At 46.5% G+C, this 23,356-nt stretch overlaps 1 protein-coding gene across 2 annotated transcripts in view; it reads left to right on the top strand.

The window, feature by feature from the left end:
- Nucleotides 1–19,659, top strand: part of SLC25A33 (solute carrier family 25 member 33) — a 28,528-nt gene extending 8,869 nt beyond the window's left edge. For both annotated transcript variants that reach the window (XM_036349701.1, XM_036349702.1), the window contains 6 exons: nt 2,368–2,547; nt 13,029–13,106; nt 13,770–13,870; nt 15,387–15,453; nt 17,432–17,712; nt 19,176–19,659. In XM_036349701.1, coding sequence (XP_036205594.1) covers nt 2,368–2,547; nt 13,029–13,106; nt 13,770–13,870; nt 15,387–15,453; nt 17,432–17,712; nt 19,176–19,378 — 910 coding nt within the window. In that variant the 3' untranslated portion in view covers nt 19,379–19,659. The remainder of the gene's footprint in view (nt 1–2,367; nt 2,548–13,028; nt 13,107–13,769; nt 13,871–15,386; nt 15,454–17,431; nt 17,713–19,175) is intronic.
- Nucleotides 19,660–23,356: the final 3,697 nt, after the last annotated feature.

The following is a 23,356-nucleotide window of genomic DNA, read 5'->3' on the forward strand; positions in this document are numbered from 1 at the left end:
TATATCGTATTTTCTTTAGAGCCAGTTATTATAGAACAGCATTCAGTTGGGCTCACAATTTTTTTTTTAATATATTTTATTGATTTTTTACAGAGAGGAAGGGAGAGAGATAGAGAGTCAGAAACATCGATGAGAGAGAAACATCGACCAGCTGCCTCCTGCACACCCCCTACTGGAGATGTGCCCGCAACCCAGGAACATGCCCTTGACCGGAATCGAACCCGGGACCTTTCAGTCCGCAGGCCGACGCTCTATCCATTGAGCCAAACCGGTTTCGGCTCACAATTTTTCTTGATACAAAAGGACACATTAGAGTTTTGAAGTCCTACTTGTCTGATCAACAGTTTTCCATTTTGAGGAAGAGTGAAACAGCGTACGTGAGCTGGCAGCGCTGTCTGCACTACCCTCTTCCCACAGTGCTCCCAGAGAGAAACCTGAGCGCAGGGGGACGAACCAGGCTGTGGACACAGGGCCTGGGTTTGGGTTTCAGACTAGATACTGAGCTGCTTTGTGACCTCACTAAGACCTAGGTTCCCCTCTATATATTTGCCCCTAGTCCCTGAGGGGTAAATGCTGGCCGGTTCATACATGGAGCCCTTCCTGCCGGCCTCCCGCCCGTTCTGACCGATCCCCTGCCTTGCTTTGTGGTTGATGGGCTTTGGCTCACAGTTCAGAAGACACTGTGTATATAAACGGTTTGTTTTATCGTGACGGTGTATTGTCGTCATGACTTTAAAGCAGGTTTGCCTAAAGAGCCCAGAATGGCTGCCCCACCCCCAATCCTTTACTCTCTTTTTTTCTGACATTTCAATTCCTTGGGGTGATTTGAGGCTAAAGAGTTCCTACCTTGAAGGATTGTTGGAGGATTGCATGCTTACCATGAGGTAGTCATTCACTCCATAGTAGAAATGCCAGCATTTAAACCGCTAGCTTCCAGCTCGCTCTGTGGGACTGCAGGCTCTTGATTTTAAAATACTACACGGGGCTTTACCCCGTTCCTTACTCAGGCGCCGTGCTAGGTGCTGGCTTCGCAGCCACATTTCCTAACTTAATATTCTGTGAGCCGGGCAGACCTTCTGTTCCTGTCACCACTTGTCCCCTCAGAGATACTGGCTGCATGGTTTCTAGTGTGCCAGGCACTACTGCCCCCTAGCGAGATGCTCCTGGGACAGTCACCTGTGATAGCAGGCCGGAGGAAGTCCTGTGTTCAAACATGTAGATCCCATCAAAGACACCCTCCTTGAAACGTCAGTTTAATAATTCCTTTGCTTAGGAAATATTGTGTGTGAACTTGGGAGTCCTGCTGCCAGGGAAACAAAGTTGAATAGACACAGGCCCTGAGCTTTCATGTTTTCCGAGGGGTAGAACCTGCGTGGTTGGTGGTGCGGGGCGGCTTTCGATAGTATGTGACATTGTTAATTCTCACCAGCCCTTAAGAGCGCAGTTTCATGGGTATTGTTTAAGAAAAGATGGGAGGAGATATTTTAGGATAAGTGAGTTGTCTTGAAGAAAAATACTTAAAATTTTAATACAGGTAATATTTTGGTATGAAATATTGTAAAGGAGTTCCCTGACTCAGACTGTGACTAAGGAAAACAGGATGAATTGATTGGTCGTTAAAAGTAAGCTTTAGCCTAACTTTCAATGGAGTCCAAATTAGACTTTATTAAAAGTCCATTGTAGTAGACAATGATTTTCAAATAGGAGCAGTGCCTGAAGAACTATTTTGTTTGGCTGAAAAGATGCATTTTCTAAAATATTCATTGCAACAGGGTAGTGAAATTGGAAATGACATTAATGTCTAACAGTAGGAAGTTGGTTAATATATTATACATCAATATAGAAGAATAGTATTCGGCCATTACAGATGACGTAAGTGTACGTATATATTGACATTCACAACATCTAGACAACTGGGGATTGAAGAGCCGGTACGGAAAAGCCCTACAGGATGTGCTGACAGTGACAATGGTTATCTCATTCGCTGCTGTGATTTCAACTATCATTTGTTTTTACCTCCCGTATGTTCTAATTATGAAATGAACATAAGTCTCTTTTTAAAAAAAATATTTTTATTGATTTTGGAGAGAGGAAGGGAGAGGGAGAGAGAGATAGAAACATCAATGATGAGAGAGAATCATTGGTTGGCTGCCTCCTGCATGCCCTACACTGGGGATCGAGCCCGCAACCTGGGCATGTGCCCTGACCGGGAATCGAATTGTGACCTCCTGGTTCATAGGCCAACACTCAATCTGGTCTCAACCGGCCGGGCTCTTTTTTTAAATAAAGAAAATATAAATTTCACATTTTGCTTGCGTAGAGAATGGCATGGCTTTTCTGATCCTGTTGTGATTTCTTTTCTTACAGGTGCGGGGGCACGGTTGGTGCTATTTTCACTTGTCCACTCGAAGTCATTAAGACAAGACTGCAGTCTTCGAAATTAGCTCTGCGGACAGTCTATTACCCTCAGGTCCACCTGGGGGCCATTGATGGAGCTGGAGTGGTGAGACCAACATCAGTGACGCCTGGACTTCTACAGGTTCTGAAGTAAGTTCAGTCCCCAGCCTGGACTCCTGCCACACCCCCGCCCCCAATGTCAATACCAAATGTTTATTAAGCCTATCAGATGGATCTCTTGTTTGCACAGCCTAATTCCAAACCTAAGAATTAGGTTTCTGTACCAATACCTTTGAACTCTGACCTTGCTCCCTTGGCAGCTGGGCACCCAGTGTGCATGCGGTCACCATCCAGGGACAGTTAAAGCAAACCTACAAAGCAAACTAAAATATCATGTTCAAATTGTTGCATCAAAGTGTTCTTGCTCAAAATCTGAGGGCTAGCAGGAAGCTATGGCGTGATAGAATGAAATTAAAACTTTTAAATTTCACAAGAGAAAGGTTTTGAATATTTGAAGGGGAAGTAATCTGGAAACAAAATGTTTTAATTTTTTACTTTTTATTTGGAAATACTTGCATACTTATAGAAAAGTTTCAATAGATACTTAGTAAAATGGTTTTTAAAATGTTTGTTTCGCCCTAGTTGGTTTGGGTCAGTGGATAGAGCATCGGCCTGCGGACTGAAGGGTCCCAGGTTCAATTCCGGTCAAGGGCACATGCCCAAGTTGCGGTGCGGGCTCCATCCCCACCCAGTAGGGTATGTACAGGAGGCAGCCAGTCAATGATCCTCTCTCATCATTGATGTTTCTTTCTCTCTCCCTCTCCCTTCCTCTCTGAAATCAATTTATATATATATGTATATATATGTTTTTATTGACTTTTTACAGAGAGGAAGGGAGAGGGATAGAGAGTTAGAAACATCGGTCAGCTGCCTTCTGCACGCCCCCTACTGGGGATCAAGCCTGCAACCAAGGTACATGCCCTCAACCAAAATCAAACCCGAGACCTTTCAGTCCAGAGCCTGACGCTCTATCCACTGAGCCAAACCGGTCAGGGCTAAAAATATATTTTTAAAAGAAATTTTGTTTCATACCTTGGCTACCTGCCTAATTTATTCTTTTTACTACATTAAAAATATCTCATTTGCTAATGAAGTAGCTAAAGGTTCATAAGTTGAATTTGACTTACTGGTATCTATACTTAGAACCAGAAATCAAGACCTCTTGATGGTCTCTGAATTTACCGTGGGCTGTGCTTCGGGGAGATGTTCAGCCTGACCAGTGTTGCTCGCTTCGTTGGGCGTTGTCCTGTGCACCGAAAGGTTGCTGGTTCCATTCCCAATCGGGGCACATGCCTAGGGGACGGGCTTGATCCCCAGGAAGGGGGCCGTGCAGGAGGCTGCTAATTGATGTTCCACTCTCACACTGATGTTTCTCTTTCTCCCTCCCTCTCTCTGTAAAAATCAATAAAAATATTTTTTTAAAAAGAGAGATGTCCTGTAAATGATAGTTGGATTTCACTACACCTGATATCTGAGACTTACCTCTGGAAGAGGGTGAGCCCAAGAAAGACATTGCCGTTTATCGGTGTAGGCGTCAGCTGGGAAGTGTTCGAGAAAGATGCAGTAAAGTGGAAGCGCTCTTTCTGAATAACCGCATGCGGAGCACTTTGGACAGAGTGCAGTCCCAGTTCAGATAAGGAGAGTGCGTTGGAAAGCACTGGGTTTATTTTTAGGCACCTTTTGTTTGTAAAGCCTGCTTGCAGGGCACGCAGGCCTCCATGCCAAACGTGGATGAGCTGCATCCAAGCTTATCGAGCAAAACTGAACGCAAGACCAGCTGCTGAGGGCAAGGTCCCCAGTGAAGAATCAGAAGCCCAGCAAGAGGAAGAGGCTGGCACCCAACACCCAGAACCCACTTTTCAGATTAAACCCTGGGGCGGGCGGAGGCACAGAGCAGCAGGTTAGGGACGGGCCACTGATGGGAGGCCCACTCGGACCTCAGGAAGGAGAGGGACAGCCCCACATCCTCCAGAAGACACGGCTGTGAAAGCATCCCCATCCTGTCTGTCTTTGTACACGCGTGGGCAGGGGGAGTCTCAGATGGCACCGTCTGGAGAGCGTAAGCGCTTTGGACAAAAGGAAAGACGGGTGATTTGCCAGCTTTACTAACATCCTCCATGAACTTCCTCTTGCATGCTTGCAGATAACTCATGACTGGTGGGTTTATAGGCTTACTGTAACTGGGACACGTTACCCAAAAGTTGTGGGTGTCACTGGGCCAGGCCTGTAGGTTAATCAGGTAAGGGGCTTTCTGTAGCTCAGGTTTTTGCATGTTCTACATATATCTCTGCTGTCTCTCTAGCTCCAACAAATCCCTCTCTCTCTCTCTCTCTCTCTCTCTCTCTCTCTCTCTCTCTCTCTCTATGTATTTTCTCTCCCCAGTTAGGACCATTGTTTGTTAAAATGTAAATCAAATTTAAAAAGCTTCCTGTCTTGCCTGACCGGTTTGGCTCGGTGGATGGAGTGTCAGCCTGCGGACTAGGGGGTCCCGGGTTCGATTCCAGTCAGGGGCATGTGCCTTGGTTGCGGGCACATCCCCAGTGGGGGGTGTGCAGAGGCGGCTGATCGATGTTTCTAACTCTCTATCTCTCTCCCTTCCTCTCTGTAAAAAAATCAATAAAACAGATTTTAAAAAAAAGCTTCCTGTCTTTTGAAGCCCAAGAACAGTGCACAGCACACTGCATGGCCACCCGTTTCACCGCAGTCATTGGTTAAAGTAGCCACAGCTACACAATAACGAGACACCACTTAACACTTGAGTACTTTTAAAACCATTTATTCTATATCCACATGAAAATATAAATAATGGGGTTTTAAGTAAAATTCTTGTTACGATATTTTGTTAAAAGGGTTTGTAAAGTGGCATTTTTTTATTCAAAAGCATTTTATTAAAGCTTTATTTCATCGGCTTGATCTATGTACATTATTAAGATTCTCAGCTGATACTTAATAGGTTTCTATTGGAAATTGCCACTTTTATATAGTATTACTTTATTGATTTTTCACACCAGCCCTATGAGATTAGCGCTCAGGTGGGATATCACCCCATTTTATAGATGAGGAAACACAAATTGGAGTTATACAACTTACTCAAAGGCCTTTTTCTTTTTTTAAATATATTTTTATTGATTTCAAAGAGGAAGGGAGAGGGAGAAAGGGATAGAAACATCAGTGATGAGTGAGTCATTGATCGGTTGCCTCCTGCATGCCCTACATGGAGCCCACAACCAGGGCGTGTGCCTTGACCAGGAATCGAACCCTGACCTCCTGGTTTATAAGTCGACGGACGCTCAACCACTGAGCCATGCCGACTGGGCTCAAGGCCATTTTTAATGTCTATTCGCCTATTTCAAAGGAAGACTTGAAAGCAGTAAATAATCCCAAGTGCCCTAGTGGGGCTCGGCTTCTACTGGAGCCCAAGGTCACTCAGAGATGCTGGGACCACCCTCCTTCCCCCCACCGCGGACTAGCAGCCTCTGGTTGGAGGCCCAGGGCTCAGACCCGGCCTCTGCTCAGCTGCAGTCCTGCTGCCTGTTTGACAGCTCCTCCTGGCTGTGCGATGGCACCCAAAGCAGAACTTGTGCAGAACTGAGCTCCCAACCCGCTGCTCCCAGAGTCTCGAAGCAACTCCGGCTTCCCACTCCACAGACCTAACGCCTCAGTCATCCTTGGATCTTATTTCTCACACCCACAGCCAGTTCTGTCCCCTCTGCCTTCAGAATATGCACAGCATCTGACCCTTGCCCCTGCTTGTCAGCACCCACACCTGATGGAAGCCACCAGGTCTCACCTGTGTGACTGCATGAGCTCCTCACTGGTCTGGCCTGAGGCCTGCTCCCCTCCCATCCTCTGTCAACTCAACCCAGATCCTCGCTCAGATCCCTCCAGGGACTGCCTGTCCTCTGTCCCTGCGGCCTCCACACAGCTGCGCCGCTCCCATTGCTTCGCTGATGTTTCTCCTCCTCCCCTTCAGCTGTTCCTTTTAAAGGCCAGGAACATTGGCACATTCCGCCTCAGGGCCTTGGTACCTGACCTTATCTGCATGGCTGGCTCCCAGTTGTCACCTTAGCGGAAGGCCTTGCAGTGACTGTGCTATTTAAAACTGAGTCTCCCTCATGCTCCGTCCCTCCTTCCTGCCTTGTTTTTATCCCCAGCACTTACCTCCATCCAACACAGAGTGTAGCTTACTTGTTAGTATTGTTTATTTTCTCTCCCCGTCTCCACCAGAATGGAAGTTCCTCTGCATCAGGGACTTTGATTTGTTTTGATCATGGAGGTGTCCCCAACCCCCTAGAAAGCTGCCTGGCACACAGTAAGCATTTAGTACAAATAGCATGAATGGATGCATTTGGGCACATCAGTAAAATATCACATATAAAGGGCTCAATATGTAAATAAATATTGGCTGCTATTGTAATACTTCCTGTACTTTTTAAATACAAGGTTTATAACTGAGTTTCTTGGTAGCCAAGGCAAAAAGGGGACTATCATATTACACAATTCTCTCCTAAAGAAAGCACCCTCGCTCCAGGGGAAACGCGCGTCTTCCTGCCACAAAGTCCCAGCAGTGGTCTGTCACCCGCACTGCCTGGCAGACTGCCAGCAGGAGCAGCACTGTCTTGGCGCTGGCAGAAGGGCCCTGCTTGGCACTCTGCCACCGCCTGGTTGCAGCCATCTCTCTTCTCCTAGCAGGGGCAGGGATGCTGGTTAGGTTGCTGCTTCTTAGTCTTACTCTTTCAGGAAGTACTACTTTAAAAGGCTTAACAGAACTTGTTTACAGGAAGTTTATTTTTCAAAATGCAAGTCAGCATTTGCATCACAGGGTAACCCGCTAGAGAATCCATTTTCTCCCTTGCAGCACCATTAACCTTTATATTTTGAAGATGGTTACTTAAAAAGGCTCTCACTGTTAAATTCACCAAAGGGGAATAATATATCCGTTTATTTCATGTGTCTGCTTTAAAGTCTTATAACTTAATCTGTGTGTGTTTTTTTTAATATATTTTTATTGATTTCAGAGATGAAGGGAAAGGGAGAGAGATAGAAACATCAATGATGAGAGAATCACTAATCAGCTGCCTCCTGCACGCCCCACACTGGGGGTGGAGCCCACAACCCGGGCATGTGCCCTGACCTGAATTGAACCTTGACCTCCTGGTTCATAGGTCAGTGCTCAACCCCTGAGCCATGCCAGCCAGGCTTTTTTTAAAAAAATCAGAGCTCCTCCTGTTTTTTCCATCACTCAGGTAATTTTTTACTCAGGTGCCTTTTTGATCTGAAATGTAATATATTAGTGATCCAGTCTATGTTATAAAAAGAAAACTGAGTGTTCAGGTGAGATCTTTTCTTGGATCGTGGTCTACAACCAGTGAAGATGAAATGCTCCAAATAAGGCCCCGTTTCTCTCTGCATTTCTGCCTAAGTGGCAGTTCCTATGACTGTGGGAAAATCGGCCTGGGTCCTGCTGCTGTATTTTGAGGTGAAGTGTACCATTTATAGTAGGCACTTGATTGTTCCAGAAGAGTTTTGTACACAGCCAGCAGGTTAGAAGTTTGAATTATGTAATAGGCTTGACTTCTTGCCCACTGTTAATGTGTCACTATGGCGACAGCCTGCCCAGTTCTGAAGAGGCCCTGGTCACTTGAGGACTGGTGTTCCCTGCTGCATTATAGATGCGAGGCTCAGGCTTCCTGGAGCCAGAGAGTCCCGGAACCGTGTTTAAATGACCCATGGGCTGGCTGCACAGTGTTCATTAATGGGAACCACAGATAGAATCTAAAGTTGAAACATTTTGGGTATTCTGACCATTTGACAGTCTTACAGGCTAGAAGGTGTAGGTCACTTGCAGGTGTTATTTAAGAAAAGATTTTGCTCAGAGAGCAGAGCTTTTTAAATCAGGCCTGTGGTAAGAAAGATAGAAGTTAAGTATTTAAAATTGAAAAAACTAATTCTCATGCCTCTGCTAAGGGCCCAGTGACTTGTTTTTGGCTAGTGTGAAAACTCACTGCAACTCCATGACCTTCACTTGGGGGTTTGATTTACAGAACCTACAATTGCCTTTACCCAGCCCTTGTTCCCGTAACATTGGGCTATAATCATGAGTTCAATATTTTTGTAACCTATGGCTTGCCTATAACTTATTTTTATTACAGAAGTTTTTTCTGAAATAATTTCAAACTTGTAGAAAAGTTATAGGAATGGTACCAGTAACTTGCTATATATACTCTTAATCTTGAGTCACAGATTTTTAACATATTGCCACATTTGTGTTGGCATTTTGTCCTGTATACATCCATATTTTTTCTGAACCATTTGAAAATAGGTTCACATTGTGCCCCTTTTCCCTTAATTCTTCCGCATTTATTTTCTAAGAATAAAGGTATTATCTTAAAACCACAGCGGTTTTCAAATTCAAGAAATTTAATACTGATATACTATTTTTTGTTGCTGTTATTGTTAATCCTCACGTGAGGATATTTTTTCTGTTGCTTTTTCAGAGTGAGAGAGAGAGAGAGAGAGAGTGTGTGTGTGTGTGTGTGTGTGTGTGTGTGTGTGTGTGTGTTTGTTGGGAGGGGGGGAGGGAGGTGTCAGGTAGAGAGACAAAGAGAAACATCAATGTGAGAGAGACACATCGACTGGTTGCCTCGCACGCACCCCTACCAGGGTCAGCGAGTGAACCCGCAACCCAGGTATATGCCTTTGACTGGGAATTGAACCTGAGACCCTTTGGTGTGCGGGCCAACACTCTAACCACTGAGCAACACCGTCCAGGGCTTAATATACTGCTTTTTTTTTAACTCATCTGCAGTCTATATTTCACTTTTCTCAGTTATCTTTTGTAAATGATTGATTTACCACAAGAACTAAATTTTGTTTAAAACTCTGTTCCTGCTGATCTGTCTTTTTTAGTGAGCCTTTCTTTCTTTTTCTCCCTGCAGGGTTTTTTAAACAGCTTACTAATATGTAATTCACATACAACTTACCCATGTAAAGCAGACAGTTGACTGTTTTTAGCATGCTCACATAGTTTGCGCAACTGTCACAACGATGTGATTTTAAAACATGTCATTCCCCTAAGAAGGCCCTCACCCATTGCAGTCACTCCCCATTCCCCACCCCAGGTCCCAGCGCTAGGCAATCAACCACTAACCTACCTCCTGTCTCTAGGGGTGTCTCCTCTGGACTTTGCATATACATGAAGTCATGCAGTGTGTTTATGGCCTCGTGTCTGGCTTCTTTCCCTTGTAGTTACTGTCGAATAACATTCCATTATTATGGCTAGGTCTTACTTTAAATACATTGCTTTGACCTTGCCATCTACTGTCCTGTAGTGAGATAGGCCTCCCTGGTTGTCTAGTGCGTCCAACAGAGTTCCTTTGTGTGACACGTAGGTGGCCAGAGGCTTTATTCTGGACCACACAAACAACTGTGTCTTGGGATCACTTAAAGCAGGGGTGGGGAACCTTTTCTGCCAAGGGCCATTTGGATAGAACAACATTCGTGGGCCATACAAAATTACCACCTTAAAAATTAGCCCGCTATATTGGGTCAAACATTTAATTATCTCACCCCTAGTGCCTTTGCAGGGCCAGACCAAATGATTTCACCCGTGGGCCAGACATTCCCCACCCCTAACTTAAAGGGTCTGAGTTTCTACCTGCCAGCAAGGAAAATATTTTATGGTTAGAAAATATAACTATTGTCTCCCTAATATTTTGAAGTATAGTAGCTTTATTGAGATATTATTCAGAAGCATAACAATTTGTCCTCCTAAAGTATACAGTTCAGTGGGTTTTAGTATATTTAGAGTTACATGACCATCACCACATCTTCATTCTAAACAATTTCATCACACCAGGAAGAAACACGTACCCATGAGCAGTCATTCCCCATTCCTCCTCCGCCATCCCCTGGCAACTACCCGTCTATTTTGTCTCTCTATAGATAAGTATTTCATTCTTTTGATGCTGCTGTAAGTGGAATAGCTGTTTATTCCCATGCTTAGATTATTCATTGCTTCTGTATAGACATACAATTGTTTGGGCATTTTTTGTGTGTGTGTACATTGATCTTGTATCCTACAACCTTGCTGAACTAGTTTATTATAGTAATTGTTAGTGGATTCTTTAGTATTTCTATATATAATATGTTTGTGAAAAGAGACAGATTACTTTCCAATCTAGATACCTTTTATTTCTTTTTTTCTTTTCTAATTGCTAGCCTGCTGCTTTTTAAGAAAGCTCTTAAAGGTATAAATATTCTTTCTCATCAAGCAATTGAACTATTTTATAAACATCAAAAAACATGGAGAGGAAAGGCTAGGAATCTAGATCATGAAAATTACACTGCTCTGAGGAAGGAAAGAACAGGAGCGAAAACTACAAATGGAGAAAACTTGAACGTTACTAGCATGCCAAGGACTAAAACATCAGCTTAAGCTCTTTTGCACCAAAAATTTCAGGTTCGTTTTGGAAACCTTTTCTCTGTGTGAAAAGTTGAAGTTGGTAGAGTTAGAATTGACAGGATTCATTTTGTTAGTTTTATAGGAATATCTTTTCCATGAAGTGAAAGATGTCTTTTTATCTTACCTTCAGTGTCATAATGAAGGTAAAACAGTATATAAACTCTTTTGAAAACAATGTGATTATTTCTGAGCTTGGCCAACTTAGAATGCTGTCAAATTGGAAGTACTAATTACCAAGTAAATTCTCAGAAAAGGAGATTGAATTAGAGAGGACTCTAATTTAACAATGTAAATTCTCTTGGATACCATGAAAACCGAGCCATTGAAAAGAGTACATTTGCCCAGTCGGAGTGGCTCAGTGGTTGAGCACTGACCTGAACCAGGAGGCCACAGTTCGATTCCCCGTCAGTACACATGCCAGGGTTGGGGGCTCAATCCCCAGTAGGAGCCGTGCAGGAAGCAACTGGAAAGGATTCTCTCTCCCTCTCCTCTCCTCTCCTCTCTGAAATCAATAAAAATACATTTTTTTAAAAAAAAAAGAAGAAGAAGAAACTTAACTAACTTAAAGAATTATGTTGCAGTGGGGAATATGCTTCTAAAGAATGTTCTAATGCTTTTAGGATTGTCAGTCACTGTTGATCAGAAACTATATTTAACAGTTATTTTTTAAAGCATGTTGGCAAGTATATGGAAAAGTTGGAGCCCATGTGTGTTGTTGATAGGAATGTAAAATGGTGCAGCTGCTGTGGTTGATAGTATGGCCAATTCTCAAAAAATTAAGCCTAGAATTACCATATGATCCAGCAATTCCATCTCTGGATATAGAGACTTGAATAGATATTTGGACATTTATGTCAGCATTTTCCCAGTAGCCAAAAGGTGGCAAGCAACCCAAATGTCGATTGACAGATAAATGGATAAACAAAACGTGGCCCATTTATAGAATGGAATGTTACTCAGTTTTTACAAAGAAGGAAATTCTGGCACGTACTGCATCATGGGTGAACCTTGAGCCATTATGCTAAGTGAAATGTGCCAGTCGCAAAAGAACAAATACTGTGTGATTCCATGAGGCCCTAGAGCACTCGGGTTCAGAGAGACAGAAGTAGAATGGTGGGTGCCCAGCGCTGGGGGAGGGGTGGCATGGAGGGTTCGTGTTCCGTGGGTATGGAATTTTAGTTGAGAAAATGAAAAAGTTCTAGAGGCAGATGCTGGCGATGGTTGCACAACAGTGTGCATGCACTTAATGCCCCTGAACTGTACATTTTAAAATGGTTAAAATGGTAAAAATTTATGTTACATATATGTTACCACAATGAAAAACATTAAAAAGAAAAAGCAGGCACAGTATTCTCTTTGGACTTGAGGTACGAGGCTTTTCCATCCAGCCCATGAAATTATTAGCCTTTTCTATTCCTTACATCTGTTTAGGGCTTGCCCACAATAAGTAAACATCGAGACGATGGGGTTACTCTAAATAAGGAGTAAATCCAGAAGAAGTCCCATCCAGAGACCTCTCTGAACGTGTTTCTCAGGGACCTTGTTATAGTGGGGCCTTGTCCCGGGGTCAGCCCCTTCGCCAGTGCTCGTTGTGCCTACAGGGTCTCCTCGTACAAACCTGGAGTGTCTTGCTCCTGCGTGAACAAGGAAAAAGCTTCTTGCAAACATGTCAGACTGATGCTGCCGAAGCGCAGATTTTCACTGTTACTGCAGCTGTGTTCTTCAGCCTTCCGATTCTGTGTTGTAATATAATCGTAAAGTAGCCTGGGGTCTTGTAAACAATTTATTAACCTTTTTTAAATTTTTTAATATTTTTATTGATTTCAGAGAGGAAGGGAAGAGAGAGGAACATCAATGATGAGAGAGAATCATTGATCGGCTGCTTCCTGCACACCCTGACTGGGGTCAAGCCTGCCACCCGCGCATGTGCTCTGACTGGGAATCAAACTGTGACCTCTTGGTTCATAGGTGGACACTCAGCCACCAAACCACGTCGGCCGTGCAACAACCTATTATTCTTTATGCAAGGCGCTAACGGAAGGCTGACACTTGCTTTGCATAGGCCTTGCCTGAGGATTTTAATCTAGATCTTTTTTGTATTATTCAGGTCAATCTTGGAGAAGGAGGGACCAAAGTCACTTTTTAGAGGCTTGGGTCCAAATTTGGTTGGAGTTGCACCATCAAGGTAAGCATTGAACTTTCAGCTGGCTCCCTTCATACAAATGTAATGTCCTGAGTCCTTTCCCACGGAAGGGCCATACTGCTAGGTGGCCAGTCTCTTCTGTGCAGGATTTGCCTAAACAAACCTGACAAATGGGAATAGTGAGAACTGTTGGTGTGTCTTTAGTTCATGGTGAGAAAGAGATTCTAGTTATTGTACTGAGTTGAAAACGAGTCTGCTCTCATCCCTGGATCTTCTCTAAGTGAGTGGGTGTGGTCAGCAGCATTGCCCCTCCCCCAATCACATGCTCATTTTGGTGTGAGGCAGGACAAGTGTGGTATATTTTAGAAATACTACAAATTTTAAATGTTACAGTATATGTTGGTGCTCAAAGGATTGGCACCAACAGAATGAAGAATATAAATGGACTTCGCACGCATATTACCAAAGTCTCATTTTCCTCTGTTATGTTGGACTCTTCCCTCCACCGTATACTCTCTGGGGGGCGAGCAGGACCTTCTGAAGGCGCCTGTAGCAGGTTTGGGTTTAGCACAGATGAGGCCGAGCTTTTGTTACGTGGTAACTTCTTGCCCATATTATTTACCTGACGTCTCAGAGGTTGCGGAGGGACATCCTATTGGCAGTGTGTGCCGATGTCTTTATCATGTTCTCCCTTTGTTCTGACAGGGCTGTGTACTTTGCATGTTACTCCAAAGCCAAAGAGCAGTTCAATGGCATTTTCGTGCCTAACAGCAACATTGTGCACATTTTCTCAGCTGGCTCTGCAGGTACGTTACCGTTACCCGTGGGTGGAGAAAGCATGTGTTGTGCCCAGCAGCCTTTTCTAGGAATTAGAAATGAGCTCTCTGCCTTTTCTCCATCTGAAATCATTTTTGTTTATCGGCTTTATGTTAGAGCCGATAAAATAACATGTTTAAGATCAGTTTGTAGCCTGTTCCTATCTCTTTGGCCACTAAAGCTTTTTATTCTGCCTCAACATGTACATGTTCCACGCATGCTAATTCGGTTCAGTGCTTCTTCCCAAGGAATTTTCATGTGCTTTTCATGTCTGTTTCATGACATTGCTTTCTAAAGTTCAAGCTCCTTTTCTTATGACTCCTGGTGCCCAGCACACCCTGTGCACAGCTGGCACTCTGTGCTAATCCCTGGGCTCTACGATGAGGGTCGGGGCTGGTGGGCTTTTAGTGGGACCGGAACAGGCCAGAGAGCGTGCCTCATGAGGGAGTCATCCTGCTCACTATAGGAAACTTATAACAGGGTTTCCCCCCAGGAAATGCTTGGCCACAAAAGCATGGACTTGTAGATTGCGGAGAGAGGGCCATGCCTCACGGATTTATGTTTATGTCTGTTTAACTAGAAAGGTATTCTAGAGAACTTCAATTGGCATTCTATAAGGAATTTCCGCCTCTGCCAGCCTGTAAGTGTGTGCACCTCTCTATTCAAATAAAGCACCAGCAGCCCCTCTGAGGAGTTACAGAGGCTGCTCTGGACCCCTCGGAACCAATGTTAAACAAGAAAGGCGTGTGCTGAGTGCGCAGCTCCGAGGAGCCTGCACTTTGAGGCCGATAGGGGTTGGCTGTAACCTAAACACTGGTTATCAGGCTTAACTTGGACAGCATTCGCTTAGAAGAACCCTTGGGACCTAAAGCAAACCTGCGGCCATGTTTCAGCCTCGCCCGGGCCTGGGGAGGGCGAGGTCACAGGAGGGTCACTGGCTGTGCCTGACTCTGCTTCGCTCTGTCACTACGAAGTGACGAGCCGTGTTGAGATGGGAGACTCACCAACAAATGGTTCTTGTAGGACACAGATCGATGGTAAAACTTCACTTTCCTGAAACATTAGTGGCTATTAAAATGTCTGCCTTTGGATTCAGTTACATGGAGATTTAGTTCATTTTAAGTTTGATAAAAGGCAACCTTTTGGATTAAGACAGCAGCTTCCCTTAAAAACAAATTATTTCTGGATCTGATGCTTATAAATTGAGTTATAGCGTGGTTCATGTTTACCGTGGGCATCACATTGACAGCAATACCAACAGCACCACCTACAGGCTGGAAACCCTAGTCAGGGCTCCAGAAGTTGGAGAGACTTTGAGGTCCAGCATGCCAATAGAAGCTACACTTTAGGGACTGGAGCTTCCTGTGCGATACAGAAATGTCCTGCTTCCTGCTGTCCATTTTTGCTATGAAACCATGGAAAGCCTGATTTCAGATGGAATAGACAGCTTTAATCAGCATTGGCTGTGTTCAGTGATGACATTTTCTGGTGTGTTTTTTCTTCCAGCTTTTGTCACAAATTCCCTAATGAATCCTATATGGATGGTTAAAACCCGGATGCAGCTAGAACGGAAGTAAGTTATTGATTGTTGCTTCCTTAACATAAGAATTCTTGGGGATATTTCTCCCCCAGCTCCCTGTGGAGTGCAGTACACAGTCTTGTTCTTTCTGAATGTGAGCATACAGCAGCTCCTTTTGCTTGGAGAGTCGTGCTGTCAAGCATTGTGGGGACAAAGACTAGCAGAGGTGGTCACAAGTTCGCTCAGCTGTGGCCCCTGGTGTGCAGTGCTGACCTCCGCAGACCATCGGGGGTCCCTGCGCTTGGCGGGCCCCACCCCAGTTGCAGCGCTAGGGACTCTCCCCAGATGCTTCTCTTTCAGGCGGGAAGGCGCCTTACAATGAGGGAGAGCAGCGAATGCCTCCAGGCCTGGGAAGGGCCATTTTCTCTCCAAGGCCCTCGGACTCTGGTTTCTGCCTGAAACCCGTTGCAGCCTGTAGATTCCTTTGGTGGTCCGGCGAAGTCTGCAGACCCTTTAGAATAGTAGAAGCCATGGAAACCAGTTGCTGAAATGCAGTTATTAATGTTTTTTAAAATTACGATATATATTAAGATTACTTAATATATTAAGTCAAGCCGTGGCCCAATAACTACCGTGATTTCAGAGGAGTAGTGATGCTAAGTGAAGTTTGTGATAGGATTCGATCTAAGAGCCCTGTGTAACTGTGTGGGGCACTGGAAACTTCCAGCTCATCCAGTCCAACTTAAGCTCCTAGAAAGGACAGGGGAGAGAGCAGGAACCCCTGCAAGGGCAGGGGGGCTGCTGTGGCTGTTCTTCCTCTCCAGTGACCACAGTGGCCTCGATATTGGCCTTTGACTCCACCTTTCCCCGTCCCATCCTGCCTGAAAGAACCTTCTGAGATGCAGCAGTTCTAATAATTTTGAACATATCATTTGCTTAGAATCCTTTGATGAATCTCGATTACCTCAGGGTTGAGAGCGCCCTCACACTCTCCATCCTGCCGAAGGCTGACGGGTTTTCCTTTAGTGTCGTCTTAAAACACATCTGCACCGTATCTGTAACTGTGCCTCACATCCCAGCGAGTCCGCCTCCCCCCGGCACTGCCCGCCTCCCCCCGGCACTGCCCGCCTCCCGCCGGCACTGCCCGCCTCCCCCCCCCCCCTCCGGCACTGCCCGTGCCCCCCCCCCCCCCGGCACTGCCCGCCTCCCGCCGGCACTGCCCGCCTCCCCCCGGCACTGCCCGCCTCCCCCCGGCACTGCCCGCCTCCCCCCGGCACTGCCCGTGCCCCCCCCCGGCACTGCCCGCCTCCCCCCGGCACTGCCCGCCTCCCCCCCCAGCACTGCCCGCCTCCCCCCCCCGGCACTGCCCGCCTCCCCCCGGCACTGCCCGCCTCCCCCCCCAGCACTGCCCGCCTCCCCCCCCAGCACTGCCCGCCTCCCGCCTGCACTGCCCGCCTCCCGCCGGCACTGCCCGCCTCCCCCCCCAGCACTGCCCGCCTCCCGCCTGCACTGCCCGCCTCCCCCCGGCACTGCCCGCCTCCCCCCGGCACTGCCCGTGCCCCCCCCCCGGCACTGCCCGCCTCCCGCCGGCACTGCCCGCCTCCCCCCGGCACTGCCCGTGCCCCCCCCCCGGCACTGCCCGCCTGCCCCCGGCACTGCCCGCCTCCCCCCGGCACTGCCCGCCTCCCGCCTGCACGGCAGTTCCTCTCTGGCCCGGTGCCTCTTTCGGTGTTTGGACGGACTGGATCATGTTGGTTAGATTTTCTCTGTGAGGAATGTCTTCCTCCACGAAGCTCTTTCCAAACTCGGGCCAGAGGCTGTGAGCATGTTCTTGTGACTCCTATATGGGCGCACATTCTCTGTGGGCCGGCCGGGTGGCCCAGCCTGTGGACCTGGCGTCGCCGTGAGCCGGGCACAGCTGCCCTCCGTGCGGGGAGGACACGTGTCGCCCACTGATTGCCTTCCATCCGGCGAGTGTCTGTGGAGCCCGCTCACTCATGGTCTGATGGCCTGTTCTTGGTCTCTGTCACAGGGTGCGCGGCTGCAAGCAGATGAACACGCTCCAGTGCGCGCGCCACGTGTACCAGACGGAAGGCATTCGTGGCTTCTATCGGGGATTAACTGCCTCGTATGCGGGGATCTCAGAAACTGTCATCTGCTTTGCTATTTATGAAAGTCTGAAGAAGTATCTGAAGGACTCTCCACTCACCCCCTCTGCAAATGGGACTGAGAAGAATTCCGCAAGTTTTTTTGGACTCATGGCAGCTGCTGCTGTGTCTAAGGGATGTGCCTCTTGTGTCGCCTATCCTCACGGTACGTGCCACCCTTCTCCCAGAGCAGTGACAGCCGTCAGGTTGTGCCATTTGTCAGTGTGCCTGGACCCTGGAGCCGACTGAAGTGCACATGCCTGCAAGTAGTGAGGGACCCGAGCCAAGTGGGCCTGGCCTCCCCCACGCCCCTCGGCGTGTGTGTGTGTGGCAGGGACTCAGTGTCACTCAACCCCAGTTCCCAAAACTTGCTGTGCAGAACGTGGGCCTGTGTTGTAGAACTTCTGATGTTTTCAAGAAGCCAAAAATCTGGATTTTATCCTTGACTTAAAAAAAAAAAAAAAAAAAAATGACAAAGGAACCAAACTTAAAATCTCTCAGCTTCCACTTTGAATTTTATTTTCCACTTAAAGTTTATTTTTCAGTTTATTTATTTAAAATATATTTTATTGATTTCAGAGAGGAATGGAGAGAGAGGGAGAGATAGAAACATCAATGATGAGAGAGAATCATTGAGTGGCTGCCTTCGACTGGGGACTGAGCCTGCAATCCAGGCATGTGCCCTTGGCCGGAATTGAACCGGGGACCCTTCAGTCCGCAGGCCAATGCTGTATCCACTGAACCAAACCAGCTAGGGCTTTTAAGTTTATTTTTAAAAAGAATGATAGGCCTACTGTCCTTCTGAGCTACTATTAAAATAATAGCTTTGTTTTTTGTGCCATGAAAAACAAGCCTTGCTTTCAGAAGCCTGCTGTGCTGTCAGCTGTGGCAGGTGCACGTGGTGAACTCGGTAACAGGTGGCGGAGTCCCGGTGTGTGCCGGGCACTGGCGGCCTCGGGGCTCGTGAAGAAGAGGCGGACGGCTGCCGGATAGGGAGACAGGGTGGCAGAGGTCTGCTTGGCAGGCGGTGACAGGCAGTGTCATGTGTGGGCACCCAGGTGAGGCAGGGCCAGGTGGGCCAAGGTTTGGAAAAGGAGGAGGCAGCGTTTAAGCCGGACGGAGCAGAGGACTCGAGGAGGAGAAAGTTGGGGAGTACATGAAAAGAAAGTCCTGTGGACGATATTTCCACACTTAATACTTTCCATACTTTCACTTTCGGTGAAATTACAGCATTTACTTCATTGGAGTTGAAAACTATAAACTATCTTAAAATCAAGTCCCACTCAAACTAAGCTTTTTTTTTTTTTTTAAGAGAGTAGGGGGAAGGGAGGTGAGAGAGAGAAAGAAACATCAGTTTGTTGATCCACCTACTTATGCATTCATTGGTTGCTTCCTATATGTGCCCAGACCGGGATCAAACACGCAACCTTGGCATATCATGATGACACTCTAACCAACTGAGCTACCCGGCCAGGGCATCTCTTGAGATCTTAACATAATTTATTATTTTAGGTGGCACGTGGGCAGAGGTATACGTTGATAATTATAAAGCTGTGTGCTTTGAATTCTCCTCCTATTACCGGGAAATGCAATTTATCTGTCACATAAAGCGTGTGTTTCTCTCTGCAGAAGTGATCAGGACACGGCTGCGGGAGGAGGGCACCAAGTACAAGTCTTTTGTCCAGACCGCTCGGCTGGTCTTCCGGGAAGAAGGCTACCTTGCCTTCTATAGAGGACTCTTTGCCCAGCTCATCCGGCAGATCCCAAACACAGCCATTGTGCTGTCCACCTATGAGCTAATCGTGTACCTGTTGGAAGACCGTCCTCAGTAACAGGCCCGAAAACTGTGCTCCGGAAGAATAAAACTGAAAAACTCGATACAGAATTTTTTTTCCCGTTGATGTTTAGAATGTTCGAGGCCGATACAGGAAAGGCCATAAAATATGTGGCTCAGTTACCTGTTGGACATTTCCTTTTGGATTCATGTTTTCTGGAAGGTTTAAATTCATTAACGTTAATAGTTAATTTTAACTTTTGTTGTTTTTTTTTAATTTAAGAGGATTCAGGATTAAGCAGCAAGTAAATTAAATCATGCTATTTAATTTAAGTATAACTTTGGTTTTTGTGCTCTTTCACTTCACGGTGCTGTAAACATAGGATGGTAACGCTGGAAACACAGACACCGCTAAAGTCAGAGTGCACGTGTTTTCTAACCTGAATGTCCAATCTCGCGGCAGGTAGGGGTGACACGTGTCGGTGACACGGGCTGACCAGAGCAGATGGCCCAGCTGTTTTCTCTTTGTACATTTCCAAGTCTCATACAGATTGATACTCCTAAGTTTTCGGGCTGCTGCGTTTTAAAAAACAACTTTCTGACATTAAATATTTTAAACTATATACATTTTCCTGAAGCCATCCCCTATCCCCAGTTTGCACCAAATGTGAGAGTTTCAAAGAACGGTTTACCGGTGGCCTCGCTCCTGGATGTGTTTCCAGAAGTCAAGCCCAGTCAAGCCCAGGTACTTGCAGGTGTGTCAGAGCGCGGCCGGCCATGGGCGGGAATGTGGGCAGTGATGGGTGAGCCCTGTTCTCGGTCCCCGCTCCTGCGACCAAGGTTGATTGCCGGCTCCTTAAAGAGCTAGCTCACTTTTATTGTGCCCGGAAATGGTGGTGGTGGTGGTGGTGGTGCTTAAATACCCTAGTTCAAAAAAATATTTTTTAAATCTAGACATGAGAAATTACCAGAATTATAAGCCCATCCTCCCATCTTATAAGGAAGTTTAATAAGGGACATTGTCTCCCGTTAGCTCTCTCACCGGGCTTTGCTGAGCATTGGGTTCGTTTTCAGCCTGAATGACTAGAAAGATAAGACTCTAATAACCGATGCACGGAGCTTCCGATTCAGGGGCAGACGCTCTGATAGGGATGAGAGGCGGATGGTTTCTAATTGTATTGAGTTGAGTTGAGTTTGTTTCCCTTGAGTCATGAAGTTTGTCGGTGGTGTTGAGCTCCCTAGTATAATTCAACTGTCAACAACTACGCATGTTTCATGCTTCCAAAACACATGGCAGTAAAGAGATTTCTATTCCAGAACCTCATTTTAACGACTGTGTAATAGTGGCATTTATCAACGCCTTTGAATATTCATATTAAAACCTGAACTTTTCCTCAAGATTTTATCTAATGTGAACATTAAAAATTAGATTGCTTAGCCACAGCTGGTTTGGCTCGGTGGATGGAGCGTCAGCCTGTGGACTGCAGGGTTCCGGGTTCGATTCCGGTCGAGGGCATGTGCCTTGGTTTCGGGCACATCCCCGGTGGGGAGTGTGCAGGGAGCAGCTGATCGATGTTTCCCTCCCATTGATGTTTCTAGCTCTCTGTCCCTCTCCCTTCCTCTCTGAAAAATCAATAAAATATACATTAAAGAAAATTAGATTGCTTAATATTCACTAAATTAGGTAAGAGAATTATTTCAAAATAATTTTCACTGACATTCTTGAATTATTAAATTTGATGTTGACCTAGTACAAGTTGGTTCTCTGCTTGCTTCTGCCCCGGGCGCTGAAATGCAAGAAACTCCGTCCCAAAGGTAGGATGAGAATGGGCAGAAAAAAGGGATGCTTCCTCTATAAAGGGGCTTTTTGGATTTTTATTTCATTTGCTTTTTTAAAATATATTTTATTGATTTCAGAAGAGAGGGAGAGAGAGAAACATCAATGGTGAGAGAGAATCATTGATCACCTGCCTCCTGCACGCCCCACTCTGGGGATGGAGCCCGCAAAGCAGGCATGTGTCCTGACCGGAAATCGAATCATGACCTCCAGGTTCATAGGTGGACACTCAACCACTGAGCCATGGCGGCTGGGCAATTTATCTTTCTATCCTCACCCAAGGAGTAAGAAATGTTTTCTCCATTGATCTTTCAGAGAGATTGGAAGGGAGAGGAGGGGATAGAGAGAAAGGAAAACATCCATGTGAGAGAGACATCGATTGGTTGGCTCCTGCACATACCCCAAAGGGAAGGATTAACCTGCAACCCAGGTACTTGCCCCTGACTGCCCCTGATGGGGGAATCAAACCCTTGACCCTATGGTATGCAGGCCAACACACCAACCACTGAGCCAGGCTGGTCAAAGCTGGATTTTTTTAAGTAATTTTTATTGATTTCAGAGAAGAAGGGAGAGAAAGATAGAAAAATCAGTGATGAGAGAGGATCATTGACCAGCTGCCTCCTGCACGCCCCCCATGGGGGATTGAGCCTGCAACCCAGGCATGTGCTCTGACCAGGAATCTAACTGTGACCTCCTGGTTCATAGGTCAACACTCAACCACAGCCACATCAGCTGGGCCAGGGCTGGATTTTTAAACGGAAAATGTCACTGAACTGTTAATGGAAAAATCCCTTGATTGATTTCTCCTCTACAAGCTTAGTCATTGGAATTTTATTATGTTTAAGCAATCTATAATAATAAAAGCATAATATGCAAATCAACCGAACGGCTGCAAAGCAGAATGACCTTATGGACAAAGCCGGGGCTGCAGGGCCTACTCTTGCACGAATTTCATGCATTGGGCCTCTAGTATGTTTATAAAAGACAACCCTTATTGCTGACCCAGTGTGTGCCAAGCACTGCAAAATGTTGTGTATTTTCTCATTTAAATTTGTTCTGACAACCTTGTGAGGCAGGTATTACCGTCCACATTTTAAAATAAGGCTCAGAGGTTCACACGACTTGCTTGAAGTCTCGGAGGTGGTGAGTAATAAGCTGACAAGTAGTAGGTCTGACTGCTAGTCCAGTAGATGAATGCAAAGCAGCGGGGGCATCTGAGCCTGTGGAATGACCTGACTGAAGCCAAGTTCCAGCAAAGCATTCCGTCCAGTTCACGTGTCCACAGGCGTTATCCCGGAAGAGCTGCACTGGCACCATAGTGCCCAGGATGGAGCCCTTCCTGTGAGTGGGATCCTCTGCAGACGCTGGCTCCTCCTTGGGAAGAGAGTGCTGCACACGGAGAGGGCAGCTTCATGCTGTTCGTTCCTTCCTCTGCGCTCCAGGCTGGTGAAGGCAGCGAGACTGCAACCTGAGGCCCTGCTCTGACACCCACTCCCAAGAATGAGGAGCTCCCGTTGCAGACTCTAATCAGCCCCAGGTTTCCTATGGGCTCCCTCCCCTCCCCACAGGCAGCTCTTTAATGCACAGAACTAGGGTGTGGGACAGATGAACTGGCCGCAGGAAACCCTCAACCCACCACTGTCCACAACTAAACTGTAATGACCCCCCAAACACTGGAAAAGTTGTGGGGACAGTGAAACGTAATTAAGTACTAATATTTCCTACTTGTTTCTTTTTAGTTATGAGTGATTTAATGAAAATCCATAATGCTAAAAAATATGCATCTTACCCACTAATTCCACCTGGAGGCAACTGCAGTTCGTTTACCCATCTTCTACTTCCTACTATCTTTCTATAAACATAATCATGTTTCTATAAATTATTTGGACCGTTGGAGTGGCTTCAGTGGAAGTGGCTTAAAGAACTGCAACTTGCAGCAAACAGCATTGCGCGCTGCGGCCGGCTTGGCCCAGGCGTTGGGAGGCCGGACCAGCGGGAGCAAAGCCTTCCCAGTGGTCAGTAGCCCGACGTGCGGGAGGGGCCTGACGAGCGCACCGGGCAAGGCTCCGCGCCGCCTCCCACCTCCGGCCGCCAGGGGGCACTGTCGGGCCGCCGCCGCTTCCCCCGGCGCCCCGCCCATCGGGCTCGTCCCACTCCCCGATTGGCTGCGCGGCGGGAGCGCGCCGAGTCAGGGGGCGG

This window comes from Myotis myotis, unplaced genomic scaffold, assembly GCF_014108235.1.
Source record: "Myotis myotis isolate mMyoMyo1 unplaced genomic scaffold, mMyoMyo1.p scaffold_m19_p_2, whole genome shotgun sequence".
NCBI lineage: Eukaryota > Metazoa > Chordata > Mammalia > Chiroptera > Vespertilionidae > Myotis > Myotis myotis.